Below are 20,561 nucleotides of genomic sequence, written 5' to 3'. Positions count from 1 at the left end.
GGTGATTTATTTTTCCCTCTTGCCTTTAGATTCACAGAGCACAAAAATCTGTAAAACAAGACATAAAACTGGTCTGGTCTTAAGCACATGCTTAGAACATGAAATTCACATTGCACATAAAACAAACAGGCACTCAATAACAAACAAATGAACAAAAATGTACATTAACAATGCATTCCAGGACTGTTTGAGAAATACTTCACAGGAGAAGATTCATGACATGTTAATCAAGTTTGTGCAGTTAAAGACTTTCTGATGATCAAATCATGATTGTTTCACAAGCTTGGCATGGAAATTCTCATACAGCTCAGGTTACGGTATTACTAGAAGTAATGATTTATTTAGCAGAGATTTATGAAATCAGTGTTTTCTGATGTCTAATACTCCCCGGTTCTCTTCTCCATAACAGTACTGTGCACCATCAAGTCAAATTTCGCAGCAGCAGGGGTCGATTTAAAAGATATTAACCTAATTGCACCAGGTGCAACCTAAGATAAAAACCTACTTGCACAAGCCAAACCCCAGTAGCAATGTAGTGTGTTAAACGTCAAAGGTTTTGGTGCACACAAACATATTTCTGAGATGAGGTGCCCATGAAACCATAGCAACACAGAGACATATCCATAAATAGCAATGTTTTGGTGCCTTAGGTATTCAAAACTTAACGAAAAATTAACTGCACATGGTGAACATTAAACTAATGACCATGTTGCACTTTGTAATATTGGTTTGCACCAGTACAAGTAAGACAGCACTAAGCCCTAAGCAGTATTTCCAAGGAATTATACATAGCGCTGATATGAAACCAGCTGCTTTTTATGGGACAAAGAACTTTATCAATAAATCAATCAAGTTTTATAACAATGTTTCCTGATGGTGTGCTGAACAAACTCATTTCTTGTACAACAAAAAGAGTGTGTGAGTGAGTGAGTGAGTTAAGTTTTATGCTGCTTTTAGCAATATTCCAGCAATATTAGGGCTGACATCAGAAATCAACCTTTACACATAGTACCCACATGGGTTATCAAACCTGTCTCGTCAGTGCAACCATTAGGCTACCCCATTGCTTATACTGCACAAAAATTACCTTACTTATCAGATTGCCACAATATGTACCATATGGAATGGTGAGGTTTTCTGTTTAGCAGGTTTTTTGTCTCATGGAACACTTCTTTACAACCAAAGCTCAGCATAAATAAATTCTATACAAGAAAAATTCGGATAATTGGGAAGGATGTTTAACAATCAACAATCACTGGGAGGGTAACATACAAAGGATGTTTAACAATCAGCAATCAATGGAAGGATAACAAGGGAAGGAGGTTTCACAATCAGAAATAAATGGAAGGATGTTTAACAATCAGTAATCAATGGAAGGTTAACATACGAAGAATGTTAAGAATCAGCAATCACTGGGAGGATAACATGGGAAGGATGCTTAACAATCAGCAATTAATGGAAAGATAACATGGGAAGGATGTCTAACAATCAGCAATCAGCAATTACTGGGAGGATAACATGGGAAGGATGCTTAACAGTCAGCAATCAATGGGGGGATAACATGAGAAGGATGTTTAACAATCAGCAATCAATGGAAGGTTAACATACGAAGAACTGACCTCTGACCTATGCAATGGGGATATGACGTGTCAACCAAGTCAGCAAGACCAGAAAATCCAGTGATCAACAAGATGAACATTTATCTACACAAATGAGAAACAATAACATGTATCAACCAAGTCAGCGACACCCAATCCTGTTAGTCGACTCTTATGACAAGCTTGACAAGTACCTCATTTTGAAGACCATTTGCTAATATGCAGAATACGATGTTATGAGGTAAATTCAACACATTAAATACACAGATGCAAAGGTTTCAGTATATCTGTATACATACATATTTTATTAGATTAAAATGAACACCAATACATGGTGAAATATTGCCATGCAGTTTGTATAATGAGAGTTGGTGAGACTTCAACATGACTGTAACAAACAGGCACTTTATTCTGTGTAAAGTTGTAAAATATATATACAACATAAAAACATCCTTTGTGTGACAGTATCCTCCATCTCAGTTGTTGTGAGAAGTGAGTTTAGTTTTACAAAACACTCAGCAAGATTTCAGCTATATGGCAGCGGTCTGTAAATAATCAAGTCTGGACCAGACAATCCAGTGATCAACAACATGACCATTGATCTATGCAACTGGGACATGATGACGTGGATCAACAATGGAAGGTTAACATATGAAGAATGTTAAGAATCAGCAATCACTGGGAGGATAACATGGGAAGGATGTTTAACAATCAGCAATCACTGGGAGGATAACATGGGAAGGATGTTTAACAATCAGCAATCAATGGAAGGTTAACATACGAAGAATGTTAAGAATCAGCAATCACTGGGAGGATAACATGGGAAGGATGCTTAACAGTCAGCAATCACTGGGAGGATAACATGGGAAGGATGTTTAACAATCAGCAATCACTGGGAGGAAAACATACAAAGGATGTTTAAAAAACAGCAATCAATGGAAGGATAACATATGAAGAATGTTTAACAATCAGCAAACACTGGGAGGATAACATGGGAAGGATGTTTAACAATCAGTAATTAGTGGAACGCTAACACAGGAAGAGCGTTTAAGAATCAACAAGAAAAGAGAAATAGAAAAAAGAAACAAAAAGCACAGAAAAAGAAAGAAGAAGAATACAAAAGATGGTAAGGGAACAAAACAGAAAAGAAAAGAGGAGACAAAAACAAAAGGGGCAGCATAAGAAACTATAGCTGAATGCTATTTGGTTTAAGATGCACTTGTAGCTAAACACATAATGAGCCATTCTGCGAAAGCACTGGCAATTCCAACAGCATCGGCAACAGCACTTTATTGACGTTACTAGGCAATAGCTCTCTGTTTAGCTCTGTTTAGTTCAGGTCAGTCTAAGTAAACTTAGTCTCAGTGTATTTTGTTTCACTCCACCACAGTCTAAGTAAGCTTAGTCTCAGTGTATTTCGTTACACTCCACCACTGAGTCTAACAAAACCTAGTAGAAGGTCACGTCAGGTAACCTTTGAGCGACCAATGACCGTCCAATCAAACACAAGACGGTTAAATAGATTTAACCAATCAGACAACGGCTACCATTTAGGGATCGGAGAGAAAATATTCCGGTCCCTGACACAGATCTCTCCACAAACAAAATCTGTATATAACACAATTATTTGATCTGCGGTATATACGCTTTTGGGATTATGTTGACATGGTTACCACTAGCTAATATTTTAGCAAGATGACATCCTTGAATATTGCCAGAAACACTATTTTCAGCGACTGTTTACTCACCATTGTCATGGTTGTACGTATGCCATGTGCATCACCTGGAAGCGAGCGTACTCTAAATAGCATTTCGGAATCGTTCCGGTACAAACCTTTTCGAGATATAAAGTTCAAAAAGTATGTGTGAATGTGCACTTTCATGATTTGGTAAGCTGTGTTCTGATTGGTCAATCTGAAAGGTTACCTGACGCAAACTCCCATAAGGTTTTGTTAGACTCAGTAGTGGAGTGTAACGAAAAACACTGAGGATAAGTTTACTTAGGCTGAGTTCAGGTAGCATATAAAGCTCCACTCAAATGCTTCCATTTTGTAATTTTACACTGACCTAATTCTGTGTGATATAGTTACCTCCAAAGATCAGTCTTTCACTAAACTATCTGATTAACACAAGTAATGTCATTTTCAATGTCATAGTAACAATACTGCTTGAAGCCAGGATTTTTTTCTGATTTTCAAAAAGGTAACATTAACTTATTTGCATGGTAGTGTTTATAATATCTTCCATAGATCTGGCAGTATATTGCTGTAGTTCAAGCACTACCATGGTTACAAGCTGTAACTATTTGTTACAGCAGCATGTTGCCATGGTTACTGTAGTGTTGACCAGGGTGCTGGGGTCAGGAGTCGTGTAAATACTTCACCTGACACACCTGAAACAAAGAAGTAACATGACTTTTTATTTATTTAATCCCTAAAATAAGTCAATATTTATTCCAGTATTTCGACAACAATATACTGTCACTGATTTAATGCTGTATAATTAGGAACTGTAACAGACCATACTATATTTAGTTCATCACAATCCCAGCCAGATAAAACTTCAAGAAGCACAAGGAAGTGTTTCTCACTAACAAAAGTATATTACTAAACATTTTGCAGTGAAGAGAAGTTGACAAATACAAAGTAGTATTTGAAGGTCACATATCATACACAATCATTGCTGGAAATCTATTTACCATTACACAATACTTAAACTAATATTATCATCACAAAATATTCCATTATAGCTGTAATGTCCTCCTTCCACAAGAAATAAGAGGATTTAGACGAGTGGACTTCATGTGAACTGACTGAACAAAGGGAAATAACTCTACTTCGCCAATCTACTCTACACATAGAACATGGAATGAACTGGTTAACCTTTTTCAAGTTGAGTTGAGTTTTACGTCACATCAGCATTATTTGAGCCATACAGTGACGAGATTTTCAATACAAATATTTTCAAGTTAAACAGAGTTTTTACCAAAATGTACAACTATATAATCTGATAATGTATGTCAATCTCTTTACGATGAAAGTAATAATTCATTTAATAATGTCACCACCTGGATGACTACAAATTAAAAATTAATGATTCTGTAATATTACAAAATAAATGAGGCATAATATTAAATAGATTGGTAATGTTTACAAATTAAGTCTTCATATTACTGAATAAGCAAGTCATTTTACTAATTTACTTTAATTTATTAATATCAAGCACTTCCTAAACTTTATTAAATTATTTCTTAAATATTACTTAATAGCTGCCATTCATCTCTTGTGACCCTAACCAGTGTGAGAAATGGTTTCAAAATTTTGCCGGCCAGTCCAGCGGGTTAGGCCTTACAGTTACTAGCCCAAAATTTGAATGTAGACAATGGCTTCATCATTAAGCTACTAATACATGTTTTAATAAAGTCATAACCTTGCATGATTTAAAAGTGTGTCCTAACATAACAAGTCGGAGAAAGTGATATACATGTACATACAAAATGCCCCCCATGCAAATATCCAAGCCGGGCGGGACAGCGAGTGTGGAGATTTACCGGCCTAACTGGATACTTACGACCCACAGGCTACCGGTCCAGTGGTTATTTTGCACACTCTCACTAACACTGTTTCCAGCCTTACCTTCAAGACTGCTGTGACTAGCCTGGACTGCATCATCTATGGAGGTATGATGTAACAGTCGATATTCTGAAATACAAAATTATACACAATAAAATCCTTGATCAATATACCTTAAACCAATTCCATGATATTGTATATTCACTGCTGACATAGCAACAGAAAAGACAATATAAAGACATTTTAAGTCCATGAAATATGAAATTTCCATGCTGGTCACATCCATCCTCGATATCTCCAGGGTATACGTTCCGATAAGTCTCCACTGTACCCTGGACGCATCTACGGCTCTGCCCGATAAATTTATTACCTCCCTTCACTGTCTTTTGATCCATTCAGGTGTCTATGCTGGGAAGTTGAGCGAACCAATCACAACTCACTTTCAGAAAGATGATCTGTTTGATGGGCATTTTTGAAGTATGGCGAGTCACAAGAAAGTAAGATTCTTTACGGATAGAACTTCTTTTATTGTATTTGCTGCATCATTTCAGTATGTATTCATATACTATTGTCAAACAATATCATACACACCTGAATAAGTTGTTATCCATAAAGAATGTATATAGAGATGTTGGGTTTTGTAAATACATGTTCTCTGAATTTGCGTTCGATCCAATCAAAAATCATCTCAGAAGAGATGGTGAACTACTGCATGGCTAGAAACTGTCATTTGTCCAAGTACAAAGCAAGACTTGAAACTGACAAGAGCTTGCACAAGTTTCCGTCAGATCCAGTCATCCAAGAAAAGTGGATGTAGTTTGTTTGCAACCAACAGACATAAAAACATGTCATGTGTACAAGTATCACACCTGCCTAATTACATGATGTGGCACAGACAGGACTCATGTGCATGAGTCACAAATCAATTTATTTTGTTTATGGTGTATAGCCTGATAGATGTTAAGTACAAATTGCATGTGGCCAATGATTGAAGCTGTGTATTGCATATTTTCCTCAGCAGACAGGCAGGCAGACATATAGGTGTCAATAAACCAGACATTGAGCTTTCTCTGTAACAGACACTGCTTTCCACAATCAGCAGTGATTTTATGTAATGAGTAGACTATTTACTTGTTTGTGTACACAACCAGGATCAGACTACTCTCATGACCTCAGAAGCTGGGCATGCATACTGTTTCAAGCTCCGCGAACCTATTCACTGTGTATGCGTTATGGGCGCAGCAAAGCACACCTGTTGAAACCACTTTTTCCCACAGCACTGGAGGAAATGTAGTGAATCATTTGAACTCCGATTTTGCGGGCTTTTTTTCCATTGCATTTTTTTCAACTTTATTGGCATTTTTGATGATTTGTTTCGGTAAGTCATATCTAAAAGCATCAGAATCTGCAAAGTGGTATTTTATGTTGCACGTGACCTTTAAAGCAGGGATGCCTTGTTACTTGGGTCTCCAGGCACCATGTTTTTGTTACACTTTCACTCCTTCTAATGTTCAGAACTTCTCGTTATGGTAAACGCTTGTTATACTGTCAACCTTCCTCAAAATGTCAACCTTCCTCAAAATGTCAACACCTCTGATATGATACTCCATACAATGTTTCTCTCAAGGTAATACTGTCTGATGTACGCCTGTTTGTAGCAGTGCCACCCGAGCCGGAAGACAACACTGCTACAAAGAGTTGTACATCAGACCGTATTACACGAGGGAGACGCATACAACATTCTTATCTTTTCACCATGTTAACTGTACAAAATATCATTTCATTCTATTTGGAATATCACTACCATCTATATGACATGTAAATGAAATGGCATCTGCCTATCAACTGGATTTTTACATATTCCGACAAGCTTAAAACTGCTATAAAGAATGGTTAATTATGTTTAAGTTGAGTGTGCAAACAACTGAATGTATAAAATAGTTAAAATAAAGCTGTGAAAGTTAGTAATATAAATATCAACATAATGAACTCAAAAACAGCTAATCGAATGGTTTTCGAGCTCTAGGTACTGCATGTGTCATACTATGATGTCATATGACTGTTGATGATAACTTCTCGGTGGAGACTTTGGTGGTAACCATGGCAGCGGTAATATTTTCTTTCTATTTTTTTCACCCTCCTTGGAGAGATGACATGTTAACTTGTTAAAGCATCTTTGACCAATGAAATTAAGTGTTTTACATGAAGTTAAGTTAAATAAAGTCATATACTCCGCAGAATGTCAACAACTACTAAAATTCCAAGTACTTGTGTCATAATGTCAAGAACTCTTCATAATGTCAATCACTCTTCATGATGTCAAGAACTCTTCATCATATCATTCACTCCTTGTAATATCAAGTGCTCCATAAGATTTCTAACTCTCCACATCATATCTTTTTTTCAAAATTTTAATTAAAGTTCTATTTGTTTCATGCTAAAGTCAGCATTCCAGCTGTATAAGCACAGTCTGTAAATAAATGAGCCTGGACCAAACAATTCTGTGATTGATCTCATGAATATCAATCTACACAATAGGGATATAGTGACATCCATCAACCAAGTCAGTGAGTCAACAGTACACTTGCCTTTATGTACCTGTCCAAACACTGTCTGGAAGGCACCCAACAGTTTCGTCCCTGGCAACAGAGATCCTACCCTACTGCCATCTGGGAGCGTCTGTAGCTCGTACACACCTGAAACAGAAGCATACAATGTCAGGCTGCATTAAATAATTTCCAGGTGTGTTCAGATTACAGTGTGAACTACGTAATGAGAATGTACTACTGAACATTATCTAGTGTATTATATATATATTATATGTATATAAAAAAAGAAACTTCACATTCTTTCCTCAGGGCACTATAAAAGAACCATAGACGGTAAGATGGTTAAATCGTTATTATTTCATTGCTGAGATCTGTGTGGTGTACTCGATACGCTGACAGTGCCATAATCAGTTCCATTAGGCTACACCGCCATTCCAAAACATGGGTATACAGAATGTCAAGTCACAAGAATAAAATTTCAAAATTTCTCAGTCCAATATTGTATATTGCCGCCCTGTGCATTCACCACTGCCAAACACCGTCTCCTCATTGACTACCTTATCATTGTGAACACGTGGTTGGGGATTCTGCGCCATTGCTCTTGTAAGGCAGTGCCAAGTTCCTGCAAATTCTGAGGTTGGTTCCTAAACCACGAAGCCTTCTACCAATTGCATCCCAATCGTGCTCTATTGGATTTAGGTCAGGGGACCTTGAAGGCCAGTCAGTGACATTGATTCCATTGTTTTGAAGGAAACTTTGTGTCAACATCACAGTATGTGGCCGAACATTATCATGCTGGAACTCTAGACCTGGGCCATGCACTGCCATGAAAGGAACGAGTTCAGGGGTGAGCACCTGGTCGTGGTAAGCAGCAGCTGTGAGGTTTCAATAGATGACCAGATGTTGGGAACAGTTGTTCCCACAGAAAGGACCCCACACCATGCAACTTCCATCCCCGAATCTGTCAACTTCCTGTACGCAACATTGGGTATACCGTTCATGACGTCATCTCCAGACTCTATGTCCACGAATCTGAGGGTAAACCTGGATTCATCGCTAAAGGCGACTCGTTTCCAGTCTCCCTGAGTCCATCGGAGGTGATGTTGGGCCCACAGCAGCTGTTGGCATTGATGAAACGGCATCTATCGTGTCGAGAATGGAGACTGGCAGCCCGCAACCGATTTTGAATGGTCTGTGAGGACAGTTGACCTCCAAACATCTCAGCCCTAGTTCGTGTAGCTGGCAGAAATCTGTCATGTAGGTGACTTCCTCTTTAACTTGTGTCCTGTGGATTTCTTTTGGACAGTTTAGATATGAAGACAGAATGCATACATAATTACACTGAATACGATTACTGAAATGGTATAGAATGACAGCTATAGCATGCTGAAGTGTGTTAGTACTCATTTGGGTATGTGATAAATATATGAACAAAAGTCTGTCCGATGACTAACCACTCAATACGTACATGGCGAATAGTATTTGATATGCAATATATATACAACAGTGTGTTTCATTACATACATTTGGGTGCTAGTCACTCATATGGTGATTCAGCATTAGTTTTCTAATTATTTTTTGTGTGCAGGGTTTCTGTTTGTCTTCTTAGTCTTTTATTATAATTCAGTCTCTCCACACTAGTCTGAGTGACAGTGATGGACTGACCATTTATTGGTGGTTCCCTGCCAAACAACAGGGAATAAGGAGGGTACCTGTGAATTAGAGAAGATAAAAAGAGGACGGATTTGTGCACAACAGTAATGACAATGGTGTTGAGGAAGGAAGCAAAATACTGCAACACATACAGTAAAATGTGAGTGGGGGGGTGGTATTTGATGGGGTGGTCGCGGTCACGGTTGACCGTATTGTCGTTTGGTCAAGGGCTTGACATAATAGAGCGGATAATTTGTTGACTGTGTGGCAGGTATGATAACATGATTAAGTGCCTTTCATTACAGTATGGATAGCAAATATTGCTGAGATTTGGAATAAATCAATCTTAAAGTGGCTGCGGTTAGTTTTCTATTGCTTTCTAAAACAGGATTTTATACTAAAAAAAAAGCTTGAAGTACTTTGTTATACTCTGCCAGATGGATACGTGTCCCAAGTACTGGTAGGACAAAACAACAATTTGGCAGTAATGCATCAAAAAACCCACAAATATTACTTTCAACTGCAATGATTTATTTGCAAAATCATTGTAAATGTTGTCGAATAAGGCTATGAAATCCATGTATATACTGGTAAGCTTGTCAGCAAATTCATGTCAAATTTTCAAACTTAACTCTGGAATTATTATTATCAGGCCACTTCTTTCGGTTAACTCCTAAATCACTCCTCTTTCTAACAACATGCCATTGTTGTCAATTTGGTCTTAATTTGTTGGCAGTATAGAAAAATGTGGTAGGTCATTGTTGTTTCTAAAGATAAGCTGATGAGTAGTGAGTTTCAGGCAGGCAACATGTAGATGATTGAGGGGTAGGAAGAAGTCCCTCGTGCACAAAATGTTTAATATGTAACAAATACAACTGAACAAATAGACTGGTCTTATACAGCATATGCAACACAGATAAAGTAAGCGAGCAGTGACAAAAATGGAATAGAATATCTGAATAGTTCACAGGAAAACAGTTCTAGCACACTGATCTTGAGTCCTCTCGTGTCGTGTTGGGGTCTGACACAGTCGGTCATTGAAGAGAACTTGATTTGGGGTCCTGGTCTTGTTGGGTGTTGGGGTCTGACACAGTTGGTTATTGAAGAGAACTTGATTTGAAGTCCTGGTGTTGTTGGGTGTTGGGGGTTGATCCTGTTGCTGAAATGAATCCGCTCTTGTCTTTGTGGAATGTAGCATTGCTTGCTCCTGCAATTCTGACTGGCTTTTGAAGTTATATACTCGTTCAAATTCACGCACTGACATGAAGATAGAGTAAGATGGCAGTCACAGCACAAGTGAAAGTATAATATGAAAGCAGCGTAGAATTTCTATGTGATGAGGCCATATGGGTAGGCATCCGAGGGGCTGTAGTTTACAGGGTGTAAAAATGGTACTTGGGAGGCGGTGGCAATGTTGATGAGGTGATGGTGAGCAACAGCGAACAGTCTTGGTTTTGCCAAATGTAGGTAATAAATTTGACGTTGTGGACCCCAGACAAAGTGTAAAGTTCAGCAATAACCTCTTAGTTCGGTCTTGGTTGGTTGGCTTGTAGAGGCACCGAGATCAGTTTCCACCAGTATCACACTTAGAGAGATGATTGTGCAGTGTCTCCCTTGGGGATGTCCAGTGCATGAACAACACAAGTCCATCTCAGGGTCCACAACTGTTTATTCAGCGCTAGCTTCACTACATCACCTTCCGGCCTAACTGCATATGTGAAGTAACTGGCCAAAATGTGCCTTGATCAATGTTGTCTTAAACTTGATTGCTTTGGTTCATTATTGGGATGGCTAATGTCTGTAATGACTTGGTCCAAAAGTCCTTGACTGGTGTTCTGTTGGTATGGGGTTATGAGTGTGGACCAGTTGGGTTCCTCTAATCAGGAGTTTGATGAGTAAATTCACTTAATGCATTGGGGTCAACTAGGGTCCTGATATTGTGCCTTGGATGCTAGTCTTCTAATGATCTATAACACCTTCGCCCCTCTTCCCCCCCTAACAAACACAATGTGTGAAGCCTATTTCTAGTGTCCTCTGCCATGATATTCCTGGAATATTGTTAAAAGCGAAGAAAACCAAATTCATTAAGTTACTCTCTATCCAACACAGATGGACTTACCCCCAGGTGTGATGTTGCTGAGGTTGAGGTGAGTCCCCTGCTTCAAGGTGAGCAATGTGTTCTCTTGTCGTGCCCACATGGGGCCTACTGCTGCTATATAATTTGTCACCCAGGATTCATCTCCACTTAGTTCCTTTCGAACTCTGGCTCGGTCACTTAAACTTTCTGCAACCCAAACACAAAATGTTCAAGTTCTGGATCACTGAGGTAACTGATGGGATTGGGTGGTCATGCTTGCAGGCTTGGTTAATGCACGTCCAAACTCTAAAGATGCTCATGACGTCAATCATTTGATTGTCTAGTAAGTATTTGCAAACCAATGAAATTTAGATGGATTGTTCATGTATCATTCAAACACAGGACTTCTCTTTCATATCACTTACCTGACCAGGCGTTAGAACCAACATCGAAGTACGAGTATCGTACCTACTGAAAACTTCTAAACTAGACATGACACTGATGTGCTGAGTTGTGTATATTTGGCACAACAGACTCCCGTAGCCTTTGGCTTATATTTTTTAAACTCTCTTACCACTATGATAGTCGAAAGTTAAGGTCAGTGTATCATACTTACGACTGTCTTAGCTCTAAGACAGCTTCGAATATCTTGGCCCTGAATTCTATTCCTAGCTGATTTATGAATCTATGGTTGTTGGCTCCATACAAGAGGTTAAAGTGTTCACTCGTCATGCCAAAGATCCGGGTTCGATTCCCATGTGGGTACATTGTGTGAAGGCCATTTCTGGTGTTCCCTGCCATAATGCTTTTGTAATACTAAATCAGCGTGGAACACTAATGCAAAAATATTGCTAAATGTGGAGTAAAATATTGTTTTTGTTTTCGTTTAATGCCGCACTCAGCAATATTCCACCTACGTGGCAATGGTCTGTAAATAACTGAATCTGAATCACACAATCCACTGAACAACAGCATCGATGGATCTACCCATCTGGGAACCAATGATGTGTCAACCAAGTCAGAAAGCCTGACCATCCGATCCCATCAGTCGCTTCTTATGACAAGCAATAGCATGGGTTCCTGAAGACAAATATAACCTGGAACTTCCCTGGTTGCATTACTTCAACTTTTACTCCCATCTCACGCTGATCCACCATGGTATAACAACAATAATCATCACAGCGGTGTTACGCCAAACTGACTCAGTATTCCTGTACACGTACCATATTCCCACATGTGTACAGCGTCATTGATGCCACCAAGCTCACTGAACCAGTAGCCTAGCAACTTGGACTTGGCCGTACGGAGATGCATCCATTTAATGGACAGGTCAGTGAAGGACTTGATGTCTTTAGGGTAGACATTGTAAATCCTCAGCTCATACAATGGAGGCATCTGGACTTGTGTACTGGAATTCCGGACAGCCTGTAACCAAGGCAACAATGTGCTGTAAACATATACAAAATCTGCCATGTGAACTGTAGTTCCGAACAGCCTATCACCATGACAACTATGATGCTCTAAACACATACAAGATCTACCTTGTGAACTCGGGTTCTGAACATCCTGTCACCATGGCAACAATGATGGTAAAAACACATGTGAGATCTGCCTGGTGAACTGGAACCAGAATTCCTGGCAGCCAGCATGTGGGGTAGCCTCATGGTTAAAGCGTTTATTCAAACCAAAGACCAGGTTCGATTGTGTGAAGTCCATTTCTGGTGTTCCCGCCATGATATTGCTGGAATATTGCTTAAATTAAACTATCTCACTCAACATAACCATGACAACAATGCTATAAACACATTGAAAATCTCTTGCTTACTAGAATACCTGACAACAGTGATACTATAAACAGATTCAAGATCCCTTGCTTTGTATTCTGGAAATGCAAACAGCCTGTAAAAGGTGACTGCTTGTGGTAAGAGGCGACTAATGGGATCGGGTGGTCAGACTTGCTGACTTGGTTGACACGTCATCGGTTCCAAATTGCGCAGATCGATTTTAAGTTGTTGATCACTGGATTGTCTGGTCCAGACTTGATTATTTACAGACTGCCGCCATATAGCAGGAATATTGCTGAGTGTGGCGTAAAATTAAACTCACACACTTACACCACAGAGCTGCTTAGATGTAAACAGTTAACATTTGTGTTATTGTATCTATCAACTAAATTTTCCTACAATCGCCAGTGGCTGAAGGGATGGTGTAAATCCAGCAAAGGTCCATGCAGGATGCAAAAGCACTGTAAGTGCCCATGGCCCCAAGTATGGTGTTGACCGTCAGTTGTTAGCAACCTATAGCCTGTTTTGACATTGTATTGTCTTTGTAAAAATAGTTTTACATTTAAATTCTTCTTTTAGAAGCTAGTTATTACAGTCCTTCAATGACTGATTATTTAAAACTTATACTTAACGTGTATGTAAAATCTGAAATAGTGCTGAGGTAATGTTACATTTTAACTCTCACTCATTCACTCACTCACTCATTTTAACATGGGAAGTAACTCTAACAGCGTCTGTAGTGTAGGTACTTATTGTATTAATGTTAGTGAAAAATGAAAAAGTTTATTGCACAGAGCACATTATTCAAAAATTCAGGAGGCAATTTAACCTTTGATAGAACTCAAAATAGCCTTTTATCAATTAGAATTTAATTAACCATAATAATCATAAAATGTCTCTTGATAATGATGCAAAAAATTTTTGCTTTTTAAGTAATTATATGTTGTGTTATGAGCATTATGAATAATGGAATTTGAATCTGACATTAGTAAAACCTGGGGTATTACTAATTCTGTTATATGGGGGTGGTGGGGTATCCTAAAGCGTTCACTCGTCATGCAGAAGACCCAGTCAGAGGTTGAAAAATCACATCATCCGATGCCTGGGACAAGTCAGTTTACATTTTGGGCAATCAAATGATGGTATCTTACTTGTATGAGGGCTACTAGATAATTTCCCCTATATTTATTTCATCTAACTGCAAATGAACTTGGATTTAATTTCATATCTGCTCAAAATATAACTATTAAATTTTGCAATGATAAAGTAGAGTTATTGTTCTTCGATATTTATCATTTCTCGATAAGCAGTCCTGTAAACATTAACATCAAATACTATTTTAATTTATTCTTTCATAATTATACGATTAAGTCATAAAAATCATAACAAGTGGGAAATTAGGCAGGACAAGTCACTTTCTTAGAGTCACTTGCCCTATGGCAAGCTGCTTTTAGAGAAGTTTTTGAACCCCTGCTGGATTTGATTCCCGATATGAATCCAATGTGTGAAGGACACTTCTGATGTTCCCAGACCACGATATCGCTTTAAAGTTAAAGCAGTGTAAAACACAACAACCATTTGTTGTATCTATTTCATATTGGGGATCAGTGATCTCGGTGTAGTCTGTCATGCAGACCCTGAAGCAAATATATCCATGAAAGACCACGTAAATCTAGAAAACATGTCAAACCTTGATTTCCACAACTTCACGATCTCTTAAAATGAAGAAAGTCTCTTGGCTCCTTTTTGTTATCTTTCAATTTTTAACCATGAACTTTTTTTCTATAAAATATCTTCATTTCAGAGACTAATTTGCTATAATTGCACAATGTCATTTAGAAAGTGGTCAAATGCCAGTTAACACTTATCAGGGGGTACACAAAGCCCGCAGTCTAGACTCCCAGTTGTCCGCCTTTCATTTTGTGGAAGTTGCAGTGGTTGAGTGGGTTAGGCAGCTGACTTTGTGTGCTGGTGAGTAGGTGCCTGACTCTGAGGGTATGGGTTCGAATCCTGGATGTGTCTCAACTATAAGAAGTACTAGAATTTGTACATTACTAAGAAAGTGTAATCCCAAACATAATACTTTACGTTAGACTAGTTGCTAGTATAATCCCAGTGCAATTATCAAAACTTGACATTATCAGACCAACAATAACAACATCTTGTTCTCTGACAGATACCATAAATTACAGTGATAAATGGTTATATTTTGACTATTCATGAAGCTAATATTTGCAAGTCAGGGTTTGAAATGATTTTCATTACATCGCTGTAGGAAAGGATCAAGTTGCAATGACTTGGTTTGTTTGTTTTGTAGTGCCGAACTCAGCAATATTCCAGCTTTATGCCTGCAGTCTGTAGAAATTAGTCTCGACCAGACAATCCTGTGATCAGCATCAGGAGATCAGTGGTTCAAATCCCAGCAGCTGACTCGCTCATTTCATGGCCATTGCACAAGTATCAATATAAACATTTGGGATATGATGTGTCAACCAAGCCATGCACTTGCCTATTATGACCGCGATGACGAGCATGGTTTGCTGAAGACCAAATCTAACCCGGATCTTCAAGGGTGCAAAAGCAGCATGGTAATCATCAAAAGGAAATGTATGGCAGTGCATTCAAAGACTTTCTCAGGCCTTGATTAAAGAGATGATTGCACCAGATGCTGCACTAGCCAAATTCCAGTTCCACTGCTTTTATTGCAATATGACATTAAAGAAATATATTACTGAATCGTTTAAATGTTTTATTCAGAAGTTTCCCACTCACAAACTAACTTGTACCTGGTACTAATGACTAGGCTGCACTTTGTAACATTGGGGTGTGTCGAGCAAGTAACGAGGCACCTGCTTCAGTAATTGGTAGAATTCTCTTACACATGAAAATGTTAATATGTCTTACTGGGTGATTATTCTCAGAGACCCTGATAAGCGTATTCTTATCAATCATCTCTTTCTGATAATAAAAAAAATATATTTAGATTTGTAAGTGTAGAGAAAGTTCTCTACAGGAGGAGTTTGCAGGAGTCATCATGACTCGCTGGTGTCATGAGAGGGAATAATGGACATGTTTTTCAGAGTCAGTTTCAGTACAGAACTTTCATGAAGACATCAACTGTCATTGTTTAATAACAGTAAAAAACACGTTAAAGCAGGTCAGGTATTTAATCAGGACTGAGCAGTTAACTGCTGAACAATAAACTTAGCAGTTTTAAACAACAGTAAATTACAAGCTTGGATTATCTGAAGTTTGGGTCCAGTAGCATTGTGTCAATAATGATGCAAGCTTTAAAATTCACTGAATATTTGAGATAAATTGTGCATCAAATATGCAGGTTTTCTGTGTCAGGACAAACACTGCAATAATATTGTTGATTAGAAAAATATATCTTTCAAGTAAGTGTTTCATATGTACAGAAATGGTCGGTACTGCAACTTAACAAATAAGTGTTAAATAAGTCTTTTTCCCATCATATGAATTTTTGTTATCCGAGCCTGACCAACAGTCTATCCTAAGCAACTCATGTGTAGATTTATTTTCCACAAAGAGCCGTCAATTCCTAGCCATGTGGACATGTGAGGGGCATTGTAATAAATGGCAACAATTTAAAAAAAAGCAACAATGCACAAAATTGAGCCCTGCTTTCTGAAACATCAGTTTCTGCTCAGTCACCCCTAATGTCACTGTTTTAGATAACATGGCCAAATACTAAAGACTGTCTTGACAGCCAGAAATTATCTGAAGTTGAATATCACAATACCTGATATCTTGCAATGTTGACTTTGAGACCCTGAACCATATTATTTTGGCTACTCCCCAGCAGTCTTTGCAAATACTTTAATTTCCCAGTTGACTATCAAGATGCCAACAGGTTTCAACATCTAGAATCTACACGCCCTGAATGAAATCTGCAGGTCCATTTTGTTAAAGTCACAGCAATAAAAACAAAATAGACAACACTGTACAGTTTCACACATTTTCTACAAAATCAGTTGGCAAAGCCCATGGCACTGAGAGAGGTTTTTACTCGTTCAAGACTGGTGTTGACTAGATGCCGGTGTCGGTGGGCGAGGGTGGCATATTGTCATTTAACATTGTATATGCTACTCCATAAAAGTCATCATCTATCCCTAGACTTAAATTACAAACGGTACCTAAAGTACCAATGCACCGACAGTCAAGACATGACCCTGCATTGCATATATATGAGTCGCAACTGTCGGCAACAGCTGAAGAGACTATCTCAGTATCTGCCGATCAAACAGACCTAGAAAGCGACTAAACTTCTAAAACAAAATCCCACATTCCTACGTTTCCATAAATTTCCTGGCAGACATAATGTATTACACGTCTCCGTTGCAACAGAGACCATATTATTGATGTTATCTATTATATGGTCTCTGGTTGTAATCACATGTCATTAAAGTACAATAACAATGTTTTGAGACGACCCCCGTTGTGATGATACTTGCAACTGTTAATATCCACGGAAAAGTTTGTGGTCATCTTCTCGGAACAGTTGATAAGCAATAAATTACCTGTTATAAAATGTAGATACAAGCTGGCGCGCGCAAACAGAGTCGGGAAGCAGCTTATATCACGTGAGGAGATTTCAAAATTGCACGAGAAACATTTGAAGCACTGTTGACCAACTTCTGCCATCCCTTGACAAACCTGATGACACGGAAAGGGACGATTGGTGACGAAAGGGTTTGAACGTACTCGCGTCTTTCCGTGGTTTGACGGAATGTTACGATGTTTTTTTGTTTGTTTGTTTGGGTTTTTTGCACAGGCTAACCGTGTCGACTGTTGTAAAATGAAAGAATGAATGCAATAGATTTTGCAATTAACTTGAAAATGAATTAAAGAATGAAAACACTAATATGTTTCTTCTTCAAGCCCTCCTACACAATTGCAGCTTATGTACTGACGACTAGCAGAATCGTGCATATTTTGCAAGACTGCATATATAGACTGCAAGGTGTTAGTAGAATAATCTGAGGAGAGAAAATTGAATCCGATGAAAACATGTAACTACGGCTGGACCAGTGGGAAAAAAAAATAATTTAAAATTCAACGCGAAGTATTGCCAGTAACTTGCGTGCGTGCGTGCGTACATGTGTGCCTATGAAACAATAATTATTAATAAACTTAGTGATGATAATATTCATCTAGTGGTCAAGAATGAGAATTAACAATCCCTGTGATCTCTTTATCCATAATGCATTATACCTGTGATGCAGAAACCTTGTAAGGAGGATTCCACCACCGATGGCTGATAGGAATACTCTCAGATTTCTCATCCAGTTTACAACATGGCCGACATGACAGCCATCTTTCATTTTTCTTGGTTGTGTATTTCCATATTAATATGACGTTTAATCCCAATATTGCCCAATATTCATGCACCTAGAGGCTGCAAGAGTTGTATGATCTCCAGGGAGATGAACTTGATAATACTATGTACCGCTTAGACTGACACCCAGTGATCGATGGAAAAAAGCGCCTCTGAGTAGCTAAGCTGGCTATCGGCTACACAGACATTGTATAATAATAATGATAATAATCTTGTGGTCAAACTTCCAAAATAGGACGATCCTCGTGCTGTTTATCGTTGAACTGTCTGATCACAACTCGATTAAGTACAGACCGCGGCCATATAGCTGGACTATTGCCGAGTGCAGCGTAAAGCCACGCTCACTCACTTAATCCCAAATAGGAACTGCACGCCAACGCCAAGTTTGGAGACTGATCACAGAAAATCAGCTTATCTGTCTCACAGCCAATGACGCGCATTATTTTCCTTACAGATTACAAAAAGTAATGTGTTTCTTTTTTTTTTTTTTAGTTTCTTTCAAAATTATATCTATCCAGAGACTAAGCGTTGTCTAGAAATCAGCTATCAAGGTATGGAACATGGAAGCTAGGGGTATTCAAGAGCAGGCGACAGGATATTTGTGGGCCGAGTCATATAGCAAGGTCAGATAACAAACTGGTAACCTAGATTGAGGTCCTATTTCCTGGTCTTTCCGTCACCGTTTCAAAATTAATTTGTTCTATATACACTGCAGGAAGGTGACAGGTTTTGAGACAAAATATTGTTTTTGGGTTTTTTTTAATTTCCAGGAACCGTTTTTATTTTGAGGCGGACACTATCAATGTCGCTCCCCTCCCTATAAATGTAATGTTTTTCATAAATGTGGCTTAGGAGAGCTTTATAGAGCAATTCAACCCTTCTGCACACGATGAAATCGTCAACCAACCCTAACTGCTTGTATAAACTTTCAACATGACTAACTTCTCCCTTGTCACTGGCTTCTACATGTAATTGCTTTTTATCATATTGTTATCTAAGGTTTTCATCCATGAAGATTTTCCTTACCTCACAGAAATGTACTTGACATAATTAATGATGATAGTGATAGATGTAATTAAAGAAAACAAAATGTGAAACACACATAAACGGCAACTAACCAGTCTGCTGTTGTCCCGACGCAGTTGGTGTATATTGTGCAAGTATGACAACACATACAATTAAACATTATACGTGTCCAGTGTGTTTGTAACCCATACAACATTGGTCGGCATTCTTATTATTTTCTTAGTTCAAGATCATAATTCCTGGCAAAAATTCCAAATACAACATGTCTGGCAATTTCACAGATGTACTTACCATCATATACTTGAAGACATTTCTACAAAACATGTTCCCTGACAATATCATATATCACACCACGTTCTGATGTCCCATTAAATAAGCAGGTCAGTATAGTTTATCTTTGACCCATTTACGACTCGACACGGAAATTACCGAGCGACAAGTGCTTGCCAACTCAATACCTCGGGGTGTTTTTGTAACGCCTGCTTTTATTGGTACATAGAGAATTCGTCAGGTATTTGTCCAATCAATGACACCGTTAGAAAATGAGTGGAATTTGCAATGGCGTCGATGTAAACAGTTACTACGGAGAGCGGTAGATAAAGCAATTTGCTCACGACACAACCGTCAAGAGAAACATTTCCTTGTCATGTAAAAGTAAAATGTTTATGTTATTATATAACAACCATAAACACCAACAACCAACCAATGCTACACATACAATGATTGAATTACTGTGGTGAATCATTATAAAATGTCAGTGTGTACTAGTCCCCCGGTTTTCGCTTACTTTGTCCTGGTCGAGGGACAAGTGACGAAAATGAACATGAGAGAACATACATGAAGGCAGGTCGCATATTTACTGAGGTTCAGTACTCTATTGTCTGAGAGCTGACAGCTATGATGTAATTTTGATTATTACAATAAGTGATTTTAGAAAAGAAAT

At 38.4% G+C, this 20,561-nt stretch overlaps 1 protein-coding gene across 3 annotated transcripts; it reads right to left on the bottom strand.

Moving 5' to 3' along the window:
• Positions 1-1,871: 1,871 nt before the first annotated feature.
• LOC137258240 (protein NipSnap homolog 3A-like) lies at positions 1,872-20,011 on the bottom strand. 3 transcript variants are annotated; one of them, XM_067795835.1, is made up of 6 exons: positions 19,910-20,011; positions 12,673-12,874; positions 11,492-11,656; positions 7,759-7,866; positions 5,234-5,299; positions 3,832-3,990 (listed from the first exon to the last, which is right to left on the bottom strand). In XM_067795835.1, exons 1-6 carry the CDS (start codon positions 19,958-19,960, stop codon positions 3,929-3,931), a joined length of 654 nt encoding a protein of 217 aa, XP_067651936.1. In that variant the 5' UTR covers positions 19,961-20,011; the 3' UTR covers positions 3,832-3,928. The 3 variants fall into 3 exon arrangements, with proteins under 3 accessions (XP_067651938.1, XP_067651936.1, XP_067651937.1); XM_067795836.1 differs by lacking the exon at positions 19,910-20,011 and adding an exon at positions 17,775-17,858; XM_067795837.1 differs by lacking the exons at positions 12,673-12,874; positions 19,910-20,011 and adding an exon at positions 17,775-17,912 and having other exon boundaries at positions 1,872-3,990.
• Between the last annotated feature and the right edge of the window lie 550 nt (positions 20,012-20,561).

This window comes from Haliotis asinina, chromosome 12 (genome assembly GCF_037392515.1).
Source record: "Haliotis asinina isolate JCU_RB_2024 chromosome 12, JCU_Hal_asi_v2, whole genome shotgun sequence".
NCBI classification, from domain to species: Eukaryota; Metazoa; Mollusca; class Gastropoda; order Lepetellida; family Haliotidae; genus Haliotis; species Haliotis asinina.
Note: the sequence above shows the minus strand (reverse complement) of the source record. Positions and strands in the feature narration are given on the sequence as shown.

Coding starts and splice junctions, on each gene's coding strand:
- LOC137258240 (XM_067795835.1), bottom strand. CDS start 19,960: ATGATATTGTCAGGGAACATGTTTTGTAGAAATGTCTTCAAGTATATG. Junction 11,657..12,672: donor TGTACACATGTGGGAATATG/GTACGTGTACAG, acceptor TTTGGGTTGCAG/AAAGTTTAAGTGACCGAGCC. Junction 3,991..5,233: donor TAGTCACAGCAGTCTTGAAG/GTAAGGCTGGAA, acceptor TCTTTGTTTCAG/GTGTGTCAGGTGAAGTATTT.